The sequence below is a fragment of the Dendropsophus ebraccatus genome, chromosome 1 (genome assembly GCF_027789765.1).
Source record: "Dendropsophus ebraccatus isolate aDenEbr1 chromosome 1, aDenEbr1.pat, whole genome shotgun sequence".
Classification (NCBI taxonomy): domain Eukaryota; kingdom Metazoa; phylum Chordata; class Amphibia; order Anura; family Hylidae; genus Dendropsophus; species Dendropsophus ebraccatus.
Genome location: NC_091454.1, coordinates 8,822,711 through 8,836,291, shown reverse-complemented (window position 1 = coordinate 8,836,291; position 13,581 = coordinate 8,822,711). Strand labels below are relative to the sequence as shown.

The following is a 13,581-nucleotide window of genomic DNA, read 5'->3' as shown; positions in this document are numbered from 1 at the left end:
CAAACCTAGGGCACACTCTAGGCCTAGCCAATTTGACAAAGGGCTACAAGTTTAAAAGTTTCTTTAGGACAATAACTGCATCACCTGCAGAATAGACCCCAGGACAGATCTTGCAATATAAAGCAGCTATCCGACAGTACAAGAGGTTTGGGAGGACAGATTATGGGTACAGAGTCGTTTAAGGAGTTTGATTAAAATTCTAGGTATTCCCAATTCTGCTTGTTATAGATTGGATCATTAACCCTTTGGAATACTTTAACAGCCAAATAACTACAGTAACCTGTTTCATACATATTTCTTTGGCTACACTAAAGAATGGGAATCTTATTTGTATGATGCTTTATAGGCTGCATTATTATTTAAAAAAGTTGATATTAAGATGGGATCTGGATTTTTTTTTTGTGGTGGTGGTGTGCGGGGTTGCCTTTTCTCTGGGGGGGGGAACCAACATTTCGTTTTTTGGTGTTAACAAGAGCAACCACCTCAATGTTCCATGCTATTGATCTATTGCTCAGGTTTGGGTTGTTTCTGTTCTAATAAAGAGTTGAACTTGTTTCAAACATTTAAGAGTCCTTTTGAATTTTTTTATGGTTAGATTAGATAACTGCGGCAAGTCCTTATAGGAACCTTGTCTACAATATAGAATGCAGGACACACAATTAGAGGAGATTCACATGTGATGCTATCACTAATTGCTGGTCAGAACTGCAGTGAGTAGTGGTAACACATCTATGCCAAGAGTGACCAAGAGGTGTAGAGACGAAATGGGGACCCTCTGGTTATTTTGAACAGTATCTGAAAAGAGAATATTACTTCTATGCTATTTTACATTATTATGGGAGTGTTTTTAGTCCTTTAAGATACAATATTAATTGGTTCCAGGATGACCGAACGTGGAAACTATGTTGAGAATAAAACTGAATGGAAAACTGATAATTGGTTCTGAAGCTCCCAAAATGAGAGATAATGAAGATTTAAAGGAAAATAAGCAAGTCCTTTATATACAACCGTCAGAGGAGCTACTGGAGATGGTAAATTACTTTCTATGTAGAAGACCAGAGCTCTTTCAGAGTCCTGTACAGATCACACAGGGTCCTAGAAAAATAAAATGAAGCTGTGTACGTCTGGTTCCCAAAGTAACAATTTACCTTAGCACAGGTGAAGAGCAGTACAGGACATGTAGTATCACACTATACTGTAGAGAGGAGATAATAGACACAGCAATACAGGACATGTAGTATCACACTATACTGTAGAGAGGAGATACTAGAGACACACAGCAGTACAGGACATGTAGTATCACACTATATTGTAGAGAGGAGATACTAGACACACACACAGCAGTACAGGACATGTAGTATCACACTGTACTGTAGAGAGGGGATACTAGACACACACAGGAGCACAGGACATATAGTATCACACTATACTATAGAGAGGAGATACTAGACACAGCAATATAGGACATGTAGTATCACACTATACTGTAGAGAGGAAATACTAGACACAGCAGTACAGGACATGTGGTATCACACTATTGTAGAGAGGAGATACTAGACACACAGCAGTACAGGACATGTAGTATCACACTATACTGTAGAGAGGAGATACAAGACACACAGGACATATAGTATCACACTATACTGTAGAGAGGAGATACAAGACACGCACAGGACATATAGTATCACACTATACTGTAGAGAGGAGATACTAGACATGCACAGGACATATAGTATCACACTATACTGTAGGGAGGAGATACTAGACACAGCAACACAGGACATGTAGTATCACACTATACTGTAGGGAGGAGATACTAGACACAGCAGTGCAGGACATGTAGTATCACACTGTACTGTAGAGAGGGGATACTAGACACACACAGCAGTACAGGACATGTATTATCACACTATACTGTAGGGAGGAGATACTAGACACACACAGCAGTACAGGACATGTAGTATCACACTATACTGTAGGGAGGAGATACCAGACACACACAGCAGTACAGGACATGTAGTATCACACTATACTGTAGGGAGGAGATACTAGACACTCACAGCAGTACAGGACATGTAATACTATACTGCAGAGAGGAGATGCTATCCAGCCAAACACTCCATGCACTTCAGTAATAGAAATTGTGTGCCCAATATGCAAATTAGAAGAGATGAGTCCAATGTCCATAGGAAATCACTGCTCCAGCGGCTGATGAGCGGATTTCAGACATAAGAAAGCGCTTTCTTCTTTTATTACTGTAAATTCGCTCATCTCTAGTAATGGCTTCAGGAAAAAAAGGGTATTTATGGGGAGGGTTCCGCAGATGTATTACTGTATATTAACCCCTCCCGTCATAATATCCCTATATCGGACAACCTGGACACACTTAAAGCAGATTCATCCAGACACAGCAGAGAGATTCCAGTGTAAGGGCCAGTTCACACGGAGTAAAACTGGCGGAATTCCGCTCAGAATTTCGGCCTCTTTTTCTCAGTGTGAACGTACCCAAAGAGTTCACATGTCAATTTTTTGGGCGGATTCCACTAGAAAAATCAAGAAGTCAATGGGGTTTGAATTCTGCTGAATAGGGGCGGGTTCACACTACGGAATTCTCGCGGCCGCGTCATCAGCCGCTGAGCCACGATTGGCCGAGCACAGTTATGCTCAGCCAATCGCGGCTGAGCAGCTGATGACGCGGCCGGCACTCGGGGAAGATCGGAGGTGTTCGGGCCGGCTGGCCGAAGATGACGTTTGGCACAAGATGGCGGACGCGTGTCGGCACGGATCAGGTATGTATAATGCACTACACTTCCGGGTACACGGGTGGGGGGGGGGGACACGGGGAAGGGGGCCATTCACAGACATAACATACATTACAAAGTTGTATAACTTTGTAATGTGTGTTATTCTGTGAATAATTTTTTACCGCCGCACTACCCCTTTAACATAAGAGGTCACTACAATACAAAAGTTTTATTTTAAATCTGCATTGTCATGTTCTGATCCCTATATACTTTATTTTTCACCTACAGAACTAAATGAGGTCACATTTTCTGCGCTGTGATGTTGTGTTTTGTCAGTACAATTGTGAAGAAATAACTTTTCGATTAGTTTTATTCTATTTTTTTCTGAAATGTTATGTAACAAAAAATCTGCAATTTTTTTGTTTTATATAGATACGCCATCGACCATGCAGATCAAGAATGTTATATTTTATTAGTTTGAATAATTCTTTTATAATATAATTATAGATTCTTATAGATTTTTTTTTTCTTTTTGATTTTTTTTTATTTGGAAAGGGGGGTTTGATTTTATTTTTTTAATCGGGGAGGAATCCCATAGGTACCTTTATCCTGGGTCTTTGACCCTGCGGTATCTATCAGTCTTTATTTTGCACTGACAGTGTCACAGAGGCATGACCTTCGTTTTTCATCCTTTGGTCTCGAACTTGTGTGCACCCTGGAACACTTTTTTTTTTTTTTAATGCTATTACCATTTGGTGCATGAATATGAATAATAAAATTTAAACATTTTGACACTTAAGATCCTGAGACTACATTGTTTAACTGCATAACAACTTTTGTGAAGTCTATTTAGGTACAGTATACACAGTACTTTTACTTCCTGCTATGTAACTGTACACCGGAGAATTGACACATATTCCAACCTAGCAGATTTTAGGGTTAAAAAACAGCTCCAGGCTGTAGGTTGTACAATGTCTTGAGATGACTTATAATATCCATTCATACACTTACTGAAGCCATGGCGTCTGCTGATCTTGGAGACGAGCTGCGCTGTTCCATCTGTCTGAGCACTTTTGCAGATCCTGTAACCCTGAGATGTGGACATAACTTCTGCCGGGCCTGTATCGATCAGGTCCTGAATACACAGGACGGGGCTGGAGTTTATTCCTGTCCTGAATGCAGAGCTAATTTTCAGGAGCGGCCGACACTACAGAGGAACATAACTCTGTATAATGTAGCAGAACGTCTCCAGTCTACTCAGCCCCATCAGGAGGAGATCACCGGGATCTGCTGCACTTACTGTATTCTCTCTCCTGTACCTGCTGTGAGATCCTGTCTGCTGTGTGAGGCTTCTCTGTGTGATAATCACCTGAGATATCACAGCAAGGAACCAGAACACGTCCTGACCGATCCCAGCACTTCCCTGGAGAAAAGGAAATGTTCCGTCCATAAGAAGGTCCTGGAATATTTCTGTACTGAGGACAATGCTTGTATCTGTGTGTACTGCAGATTGGATAAAGAACATCAGGGACACCGAGTGGAGATGCTGGATGAGGCATCTGAGAAGAAGAAGAAGAAACTGAAAAATGTTCTGCAGAAAGTGATCACAAAGAGAGAGAAGACTGAGGAAAGTGTCCGGAATGTGGAGGAGCGCTGGAGAAAAGCTCAAGAAAAAGCATCTGCAGAAGTTGAGAGAGTCACTGCCCTGATTAATGACATCAGGGAACAGTTGGACAACCTGGAGAAAAGGGTCCTAAGTGAGATCTTTAAGCAGGAGGAGCAGCTGTCACTGTCAATGTCTGTTGTCATCCAGAAGCTGGAAATAAAGAAGAATGAGCTGTCCAGGAAGATGAGGGACATTGAGGAGCTGTGTAACATGGCGGATCCACTGACTGTCTTACAAGATCCAGACACAAGTGACTTGTGTGACCCTGAGAAGGGGGGAGGTGATGAGGACACAGGGGGACATGATGGAGATGATGAGGACACAGGAGGACACGATGGAGGTGATGAGGACACAGGAGGACACAATGGAGGTGATGAGGACACAGAGGGAAATGATGGATTCGATGAGGACACACGGGGACATGATGGAGGTGATGAGGACAGAGGGGGATATGATAAGACACATGTAGATGTGGATGTGATTACAGGGATGTTACATGCACGTATCTCTGATATAATGACATATCTACAGACCATATTACCCACAAAACCGAAATCAATGAGGCCACAACCCCCCAGTGTCCAATCTCGGCCCAGTCGCACACAAGCTTCACCTGTGTCAGGTACACAATATGGGAACGATGGTGTAATAGTTAGAAGTAAGGCTGCTGGGGGGAAAGGAGGGATCTATGGGGAGGGTCCTGTAGACATATTACTGGATGTAAACACAGCGGGTAATAAAATACTTATATCAGACGACCTAAAAACTGCAACCTGGACAAATATAAAGCAGAATCGTCCAGAAACATCAGAGAGATTCCAGGATTATCAGGTGATGAGCAGCAGGAGTTTTACCTCAGGGCGACATTACTGGGATGTGGAGATCAGTGGATCGTGGAGTTGGAGGGTGGGGATGTGTTACCCCAGTATGGACAAGAAGGAAGATCAGTCATCTATTGGGGACAATAACAAGTCTTGGGCTTTATATGGAGGGCAGTGGTGTAATAATCAGCATTTGCTAATACATGACAGTAAATTAATCCGATTACATCAGCAGTTCCCCAGTAGGAGAGTCAGGATCTGTCTGGATTATGAGGCCGGGCAGCTGTCCTTTTATGAGCTGCGTTTCCCCACCAGACACTTATACACCTTCACTACCACCTTCACCGAGCCCCTTCATGCTGCACTTTATGTATGTGGGGGTACTATAAAAATATTAGGAGGAGCAGGAATGAAAATGCGCAGATTTTCAAATCCCATCTTTATGTTGCGAAGAAAGGTCTGCTCTGTGTAGAACTTGACCTTAAGGGCCCGTTCTAAGTACGGAATCGGCGCAGATATTCTGTTCGGTACACCCGCCTGTGGACTCCGCACCAAATCCTGTCTGCTATGTCTTTCAACGGGAGGTCTCTCCGCTCAGAGAATTGACTTGTCAATTCTTTGATCAGGAAGGCGCGGAAAGCAGAGACGCACGAGACCTCTCATTAAGAAGCATAACAGGCGGGATTCAGCGCGGAGTCTCTGCGGCGATTCTATAGTGTAAACTGGTCCTTAGTGTAGAGGTAAAGTCTGCAGCATCAAAATTTACAAAATGTTGTAGGTACACTTTGGCTTGATTGCAATAATTTCGAGTCTTGAATTCAATGGTCCAAATCTGACATAAGTATTCATTAAAGGTTTTACTTTTTTTGTCCTTTATAATGTGCATTCACTTTAATTTTACCTGCAGTGACATCTACAACATCCCAGCTCTGCTGCATCCATACATTTCACTAATGTATCTAGTTCGTTTGCCCTCAGCCATCATCTAGACTTTCAGATTTCAAACTGCATTCCCTTCTTTTCAGACCCATGATGCATCAGCACAGCGGCAACATCCCTGCCTGCTACTATAACAGCGTAATAATCTTCAAGTTTATGTGGTGACTGAGGGGTCTGCAAGACGGTATAAGCAGGTGTTGCGGAAATGCTGCGGCATTTGTGTTGGTGCAAGGAATACAGGAGTAAACTTCAGAACTTGAACATTAATTAATATTCTTAAGAGTGCAATATGGAGAAATACAGTTAATACAATTCTGGTTCACAAGGTGACTTTAGGGGATATTTCCCCTTTTAGAAAGTTTAGACTTCTGCTTTCTTCAGGAATAGTGAGCCTTTTGGAAACGTTAGACTTAGTGATGGACAGTCTCTAACTTGGGATACTTGACAGAGTCTTAGGCAGTGGTGACAGGATGGACTAATTAGAGGAGGGCACTGTTCAAAAAGTACTGTGCTTTGCTGTAGAGTCTTAACAAATTTGGCTAGGTTGCAGACAACCTTTGTTGACAGACAGAGGCAACCAGTACTCACTGTAAAGATCCCACCTTACTATGATGTGACACTTATTGTGGCACATTCAGGAGTACTTGTCCCTAACGCGATAGCTGGTAGGAGCCAACCTTGGCGTTAACATGACTCGGCAAAAGCAGGATTCATTATCTCGGCAATCTGCTCATCAGCCAGTTGCCTATTACCTCTGTGCTGCGAAAAGCTGGATCCAGTCCTGGGAAACTGGGAGAAGCTTCCCAGGACTGGATCCAGCTTTTCCACGCACCCGAGGATGAGTGGCATAAGGGCGAAAGGCAGCCGGCAGATGAGCAGATTGCTGAGATAACGAAGCAGCTCACTTTGTTTTTACTGTAAATTCACTCATCTCTAGCCCTGATAGGCATAAGAGAGTGGAGGGAACCTTAGACTGGCTCTACAAGCATGTGACACACAAGTTATGTGCAAAACAACATGTACATAGCATATGTTTTCTGTCAGTGAATGGAATACATAGTTAAAAACACAGAAATGCAGAATGCAGTTTAAATCACTTCATTACACATACTACCCTTTATGCTCTAAATAAACGTTAGGACTGTGCCGTGCCAGTATACAGTGTAACCACAATGCTCCTATATCATTAAAAATACCAATATACCATTACCAGTAATAGTTGTCTAAAGTGAAGATAGTGGTAAAAGTCCCTGCCTCCCGCTTGGCGCACGTGACTAGTCAGCATTTTTGTGACCGGTTGAACCTGATATACGTCTTTATGTCTATTCTCTGTGACAAGTTGAATGTGTAACCAAAGCACAAGAGACAAGTCTTAGGAATTCAGAAATAATTTTTCGACAATACTTCCTTATGTGCATTATGACTTCTTGTCTTTCTGTGACATTGATCTTTTCTTAAAGGGCCTGAAAATATTGAGGGAATTTATCATTTGCATCTTATTCCCCCTTGTTTTCAAGCTTGCCCTTTCTCTTTAATGACCAGGTGTCAGGTTGGGACTATGAGACACAGGGCAAGTGAGGCACTGTCACCAGCCCTGCTGTCCCTGCCTTTTGGAGTTGTCGGCTCCTTAAGAGGCTGGCCCAAACCTGAAGACTGATCACTATGCTGGAATACGTGAAACACGAAAATAGAGACAACACAATACAAACACAATAATAGGAAAGTCCGCTAGCCGAGTCAAAGCCAAATAGTCATTGCAGTACCAAGTCAGGAGACTAAGGAGGTAGTTAGAAAGCCAAGCCAGAAGATCAGGAATAGCACAGTCAGGATACAACTCTAGCTCAGTCAAATGAGGTTCTATTGCAGACAAGGGACCATGATGGGGGCAATAGTCTTAAAGAGGAGGAGAGACTCCAGCCCCCTAACAGAGCTGACTGGCGGTGATGGTCGCCAGTCAGCATTATCATGATGACAAACACCTAGACCTTTCGTCTTGTTAGGGTGCCTTCTCAAAGAAGGCCTACTGTTGTTGGCTGTTTCCTAATTGAGTTGGAGAATGGGTCCGGATCCCCTCTCCCACACCATGCACTTAGAATGAGGACACAGACAACGTATCTTGCAAACAAGTCTGGTGTGTTCTGCTATCTCTGAGAACCCACCTTTATTTATACAGAAAAAAACCAATGGATATGAATGTAAAATGCAAAGTCATACACTATGCAAGTCATCAACTTCAAAGAACGGATAACTACAGATATGTTTTGACAGATATGGACATATAGTAAGATTAAATGTTCAATTAAAAATTGTTTACATAAGGATGTTGATATTAAAAAATTGTTTACATAAGGATGTTGATACATGAACATTTTGTTATCTGCTTACAAAAATGTGAATAATAAAATAACATTAATTATCTGCTAAAAACAGGTGGTGGACCAGCTTTATGGCCTTGAACAGGATTCAGTTCAAAAATAGGAAAGTTCATCAGAAAAGAGTTTATTTTTCTTCTATTAAAAGAGTTTATTTTTCTTCAAACTTCGGATGGATTAACTCATTCCTCTCATTTTCCCCCCTTTTTGGCGATGATGAAGAAATCTGGGTCCTGGACAGGATTAAATCCCAATATGTACCCTAAACACTCTCTGACCGGCGAGGGTTGCCAGGGTGCGGATGCTTCTGGGTCCAACACCATCACCTAGAGCCACATGGGCATATCCTCCTCCAAGAAATTTCCTCATCATAACGCCAATCTAGAAGGAAAAGAAACAAACATCATTACTTATAGAGTATAAGATTTAGTCTTTGTAACTTGCTGACAACAACAGCATAATCCTTTGATTACACAGTAGACTAATAAAAGAAACAACATGATCTGAAAAACTGTTTGTAGTATTCCCATGAACCATCCTCCTATACCATTGAACCAATTTGCAGGATTTAAGCTAGCTAATGCCCCTGACCACCATTTATCCTGGTCTGCCAGAATCATCTCATCATGTTTTTTCCTTAGTTGTGCAATTTTATCCAGTCCTGCTGTGATTTGCACTATTCCCTGATCATTTACATAATGACAACATGTAGGGCCAACTACCTGACACATCCCCCCTTGAGCAGCAGTCAGAAAATCAAGTACCACAGTGTGCTGGTTAGTAACTACCATAAGTTGCCTCTGCACTGCTACTGAGGTGTTAAGTATATCCAGTATGTCAAATATCTGATCATCTAAATAGTCTGTGGCTTCAACTAATTTGTCCCAAGTTTGCATCACCATAGGATACAGAAATAAAGTACTAAAGAATTTGTTGGCCATTGACATCTGTACTAGATGAGGTCTTCCATTATGTCGCGGTTTATTGTCCTTGGCCCTTTTTGTCAGTGAATGTCTAGGGATCTTACCTATTGGGAGATCGTCAGTCTGTACTATAAAGGTAGCAGGTGTCAATCTTACCACTGTACAGGTACCATTTATCCCCACAGGGAGCCATTTGTAGGCGTTCCTTCCACAGACCCAATACACTCCTCCTGGGAGGTCCCATAGGTGAGAATGCTGTAAAACTAGATGATGGGCAAGATCAATCAATTTGCTTACACTCTTTATTGCACACCACTCAGGATCTTGTCCCAAAGGGCTACAATATCCAGCATCTGGGTTTCCACATGTAGGATCGTTTGGACTGTATGCCGATGAATCATTACACCACAAGTTATGTTGTTCATTCTGACAGGTTGTCTCATTACCACCTTTGAATAAATGTGACCATTCCCATTTAGAATCTATGATCTTTCTCTCTAATAGGGATGGTTTCCATACATCTGATGTCCCTTTACTAGCATCTGTCCTATTGAATATTATTTTTACATTCTCTAAAGGCACATCTCCCATGTGTATTATTTGAGTAGAGTTTCTCCTCACCCAACTACCCCCTTTGAATGCTAGGTATTGGTAACCTTTGGTTGGAGACCTCACTTCCCCTGCCCACCATGGAAAAGATATCCACCCTACTATTGGAATTGTGACACTGACATTCCACTGACTACTGTACTGTGTATCATTATTAGCTAATTGGTCCCAACAGGAATCAACATCAAGAAATTCTTCAAATGGGACAGGAATAGCTAGATAAGCAAGAGAAGATGCGGTTACTGGGGAGTGGGTACATATCCAACAGTCAGATACATTTAGTTCCATGTTAAGTAATTTGTGATGTGTTAGTAACATGTTTTCTCGAGACTCAGATTTTTTTAACAAGGATACACTTGACCCAGTTAGGATCAAAATCATGATGCAAGTTTGCAATGGCTGGCATGGATCCATGTCTCCTTTCCTTCCAACTTGACAGATGTAGGCGTTGTCAGAAGCACTTGGAATGGACCATCAAATCTGGGCTCAAGACTTTTTCGAGTATGCTTCTTTACATAGACAAGATCACCAGGTTGTAATTTATGGCTTCCAGTATCAGCCTCAGGGTCTGGAAGGGAAGAGAAAACTCGAGAATGGTTATTATTTAGTTGCTTTTGCAAACTGATAACATATGCAGATAGGTTATCGCAATTCATTTCCAACTGCTGTGGTAGATAACACCCCAACTGCGGTGCCCGCCCAAACAATATTTCGTATGGAGAGAGTTTAGTCTTGCCCTGAGGGGCTGTTCTCACTGAATACAAAGCAATTGGTAAGCACTGTGGCCATGGTTTATGTGTCTCTTGCATTGTTTTTTGTATTTTCAGCTTAAGGGTACCATTCAGCCTTTCCACCTTTCCTGAGGCCTGTGGCCTGTAGGGGGTGTGTAGTGCTGAGTCTATACCCAAAGCTTGACACACATTTTGGAACACTTGACCAGTAAAGTGCGTTCCTCGATCTGATTCAATGACTTCTGGTAGGCCAAATCTTGGAACCAGTTCCATAGCAATCTTAGCTGCTGTATTTCTGGCATTGGCTGACTTTACCGGATATGCCTCCGGCCATCCAGAAAAGAGATCCACACAGACAAGTACATACTCATGTGGACCAGACTTTGGCATCTGGATGTAGTCAATTTGAAGTCTCTGAAAGGGATAATAAGCCCTTGGTAAATGTTTTTGTGGGACTTTTACTGTCTGTCCAGGGTTATTGGCCTGGCAAATGTGACATACCCTTAGGCGTTCATTCACATAATGCCTGAATCCTGGTGCATACCAGAATTTTCTGCTTTGTTGCAACATCACATTTGCACTGACATGGCTAGGTAGATGTAAGGCTGAGTAAAGGGTTGGAAACCAGGCTTTTGGCAAAACTGGTAACCCTTCAATATGCCATATTCCATCCACCAACACCCCTTTTCTTGTGCATTCATCAAGTTCTTCCTCAGTCATAGACTGAATGACTTTTTGTAATTCTGTTTGTTCACTCACAGTATCCACTTTTTCATCAGGTTCCAGTGGAAGAAGAGCTGCTTTCTTTGCAGTTTTGTCGGCCAAATCATTCCCTCTGGCCTCCTTGGTATCTGCTCGTGTGTGAGCAGCCACTTTTATCACTGCAAGATCTCTGGTTTTTGCAGCTATCTCTATGAGTTCTTTGATCAGAGTCCCATGCTTAATAGGGTTTCCTGCTGCAGTCAGAAACCCTCTTACTGCCCAAATGTGGCCTGAGTCATGGATTACGCCATGTGCGTATGCTGAATCAGTGTAGATATTGGTGGCATCATCTCCTGCTTGTTCTATGGCCTTTTTCAGTGCTGTTAATTCTGCGACCTGGGCAGAACAGCTTGGCGGCAAAGGGCCACATATCACTGTCTCATGCAGGGTTACCACAGCATATCCAGTATGGAATTTGCCATGCTCATCAGCAAACCTGCTGCCATCAATGAAAAATTCATGCACAGGATTTGGCAATGGGATTCTTGAAATATTGTGAATAGGTTGTGACTCTGCTTCTATTAGTTCAGCACAGTCGTGTTCCATGATTTCAAGTGTTTCTTCACCATTGTCACTGTCCTTTTCCCCCCTGTCCAAATCTGTGAATATGAGAAGTTCAGCCAGATTTAGACTTGTGAGTTTTTGAAAGATGAAATTAGGAGGAAGGAGAAGTGCACATTGCATACGGACTTGTCTAGCCATTGACAGATGCTTAGTTTGGACCTGTGTTAGTATGGCATAGACGTCATGAGTAGTGAGAATGGTGGTAGGATAATCTAGAGATACATCTGATGCTTTATCCACAATGACTTGTACTGATATGACAGTCCTTAGGCAAGTGGGAGCTGCTTTGACCACTGAGTCCAATTTGACTGAATAGTACCCCAGAGGTCTATGTTTGCCATCATGTTTCTGAGTAAGGACTCCCAAAGCATACCCATCTATTTCTCTGATAAAGAGAAAGAAAGGATACTCGTAATTTGGCAAACTCAAGGCAGGGGCTCTCAACAATTCTTGCTTGAGAGTTTGAAATGCAGCTGCTGCTTCTGCTGGAAATTTGAAAGGAATTTCTTTTGTGCAGTCATACAATGGTTGCATTAGTTTTGCAGCATTTGGTATCCACTGCCTACAGTAAGATACGAGTCCCAGAAAAGCACGAAGCTTCTTCACATTGGTTGGAGGTTTAGCTTGCTGTACAGTTTGTATGCGACTTGGACTCAGATGTTTCTGGCCAGCTGATAGACAATGTCCCAGAAAAATGACCTTCTCTTGGACAAATTGTAATTTGTCTCTGGACACTTTGCAGTGTATTGTAACAAGGAAATTCAGTAATTCCATGCTTGTTTTTTCACAAACTTCTTTTGTTGGACAGCAAAGAAGTAAATCATCAACATATTGTAAGAGCACAGTCTCTGGTGGCAGCTGAAAGGCTTCTAGGACAGATGCCATTGCTGCAGAGTACAAAGTTGGCGAGTGAACCATTCCCTGTGGCAATCTCGTCCACGCATATTGGACACCCTTGTGTGTGAATGTGAACAGGTGATAACAATCAGGGTGCAATGGCACTGACCAGTAGGCATTGACTAAGTCAATGACAGTATAGTACTGTGTTCCAGATGGTATTTGATTGAGCAGCGTATGGGGATTTGGGACTACTGGAGTGAGGGGTTCCAGTATTGCATTTATGGCTCTTAGATCATGAACCATTCGGTAAACAGTTGGTTGTCCCTTGATGGTCTTCTTTTTAACAGGGAATAATGGAGTATTGGCTGCAGATTTTAATTTAATCAGTACCCCCCTTTGCAACAATGGTTCTATTTGCTCAGATAATGACTTTTCTTGAGCAGAGTTAAGAGGGTACTGTTGAAGTTGAGGCAGTGTGATATTTTCTTTCCATTTCACTTTTACTGGTGCTACTGGCATGTCTCCTACGTCAATTTTATCCTTAGCCCATAAAATGGGAGGTAAGGAATCAAGGAGTGTAGACTGAGAAGTAGCAGGAATGCTGTCATTC

At 42.3% G+C, this 13,581-nt stretch overlaps 1 protein-coding gene across 1 annotated transcript; it reads left to right on the top strand.

Moving 5' to 3' along the window:
• The first annotated feature begins 3,762 nt into the window (after positions 1 to 3,762).
• LOC138771406 (E3 ubiquitin/ISG15 ligase TRIM25-like) lies at positions 3,763 to 5,703 on the top strand. Its single transcript, XM_069951082.1, has 2 exons — positions 3,763 to 4,723; positions 4,874 to 5,703. The coding sequence occupies exons 1-2, from the start codon at positions 3,763 to 3,765 to the stop codon at positions 5,701 to 5,703; spliced, it is 1,791 nt and encodes a 596-aa protein (XP_069807183.1).
• Positions 5,704 to 13,581: the final 7,878 nt, after the last annotated feature.

Excerpts from the sequence above, each read along its gene's own strand:
- LOC138771406 (XM_069951082.1), top strand. The coding sequence starts at position 3,763 with ATGGCGTCTGCTGATCTTGGAGACGAGCTGCGCTGTTCCATCTGTCTG. Across the intron at positions 4,724-4,873 it reads AGGGGGACATGATGGAGATG|ATGTAGATGTGGATGTGATT; the intron begins ATGAGGACACAG and ends ATGATAAGACAC.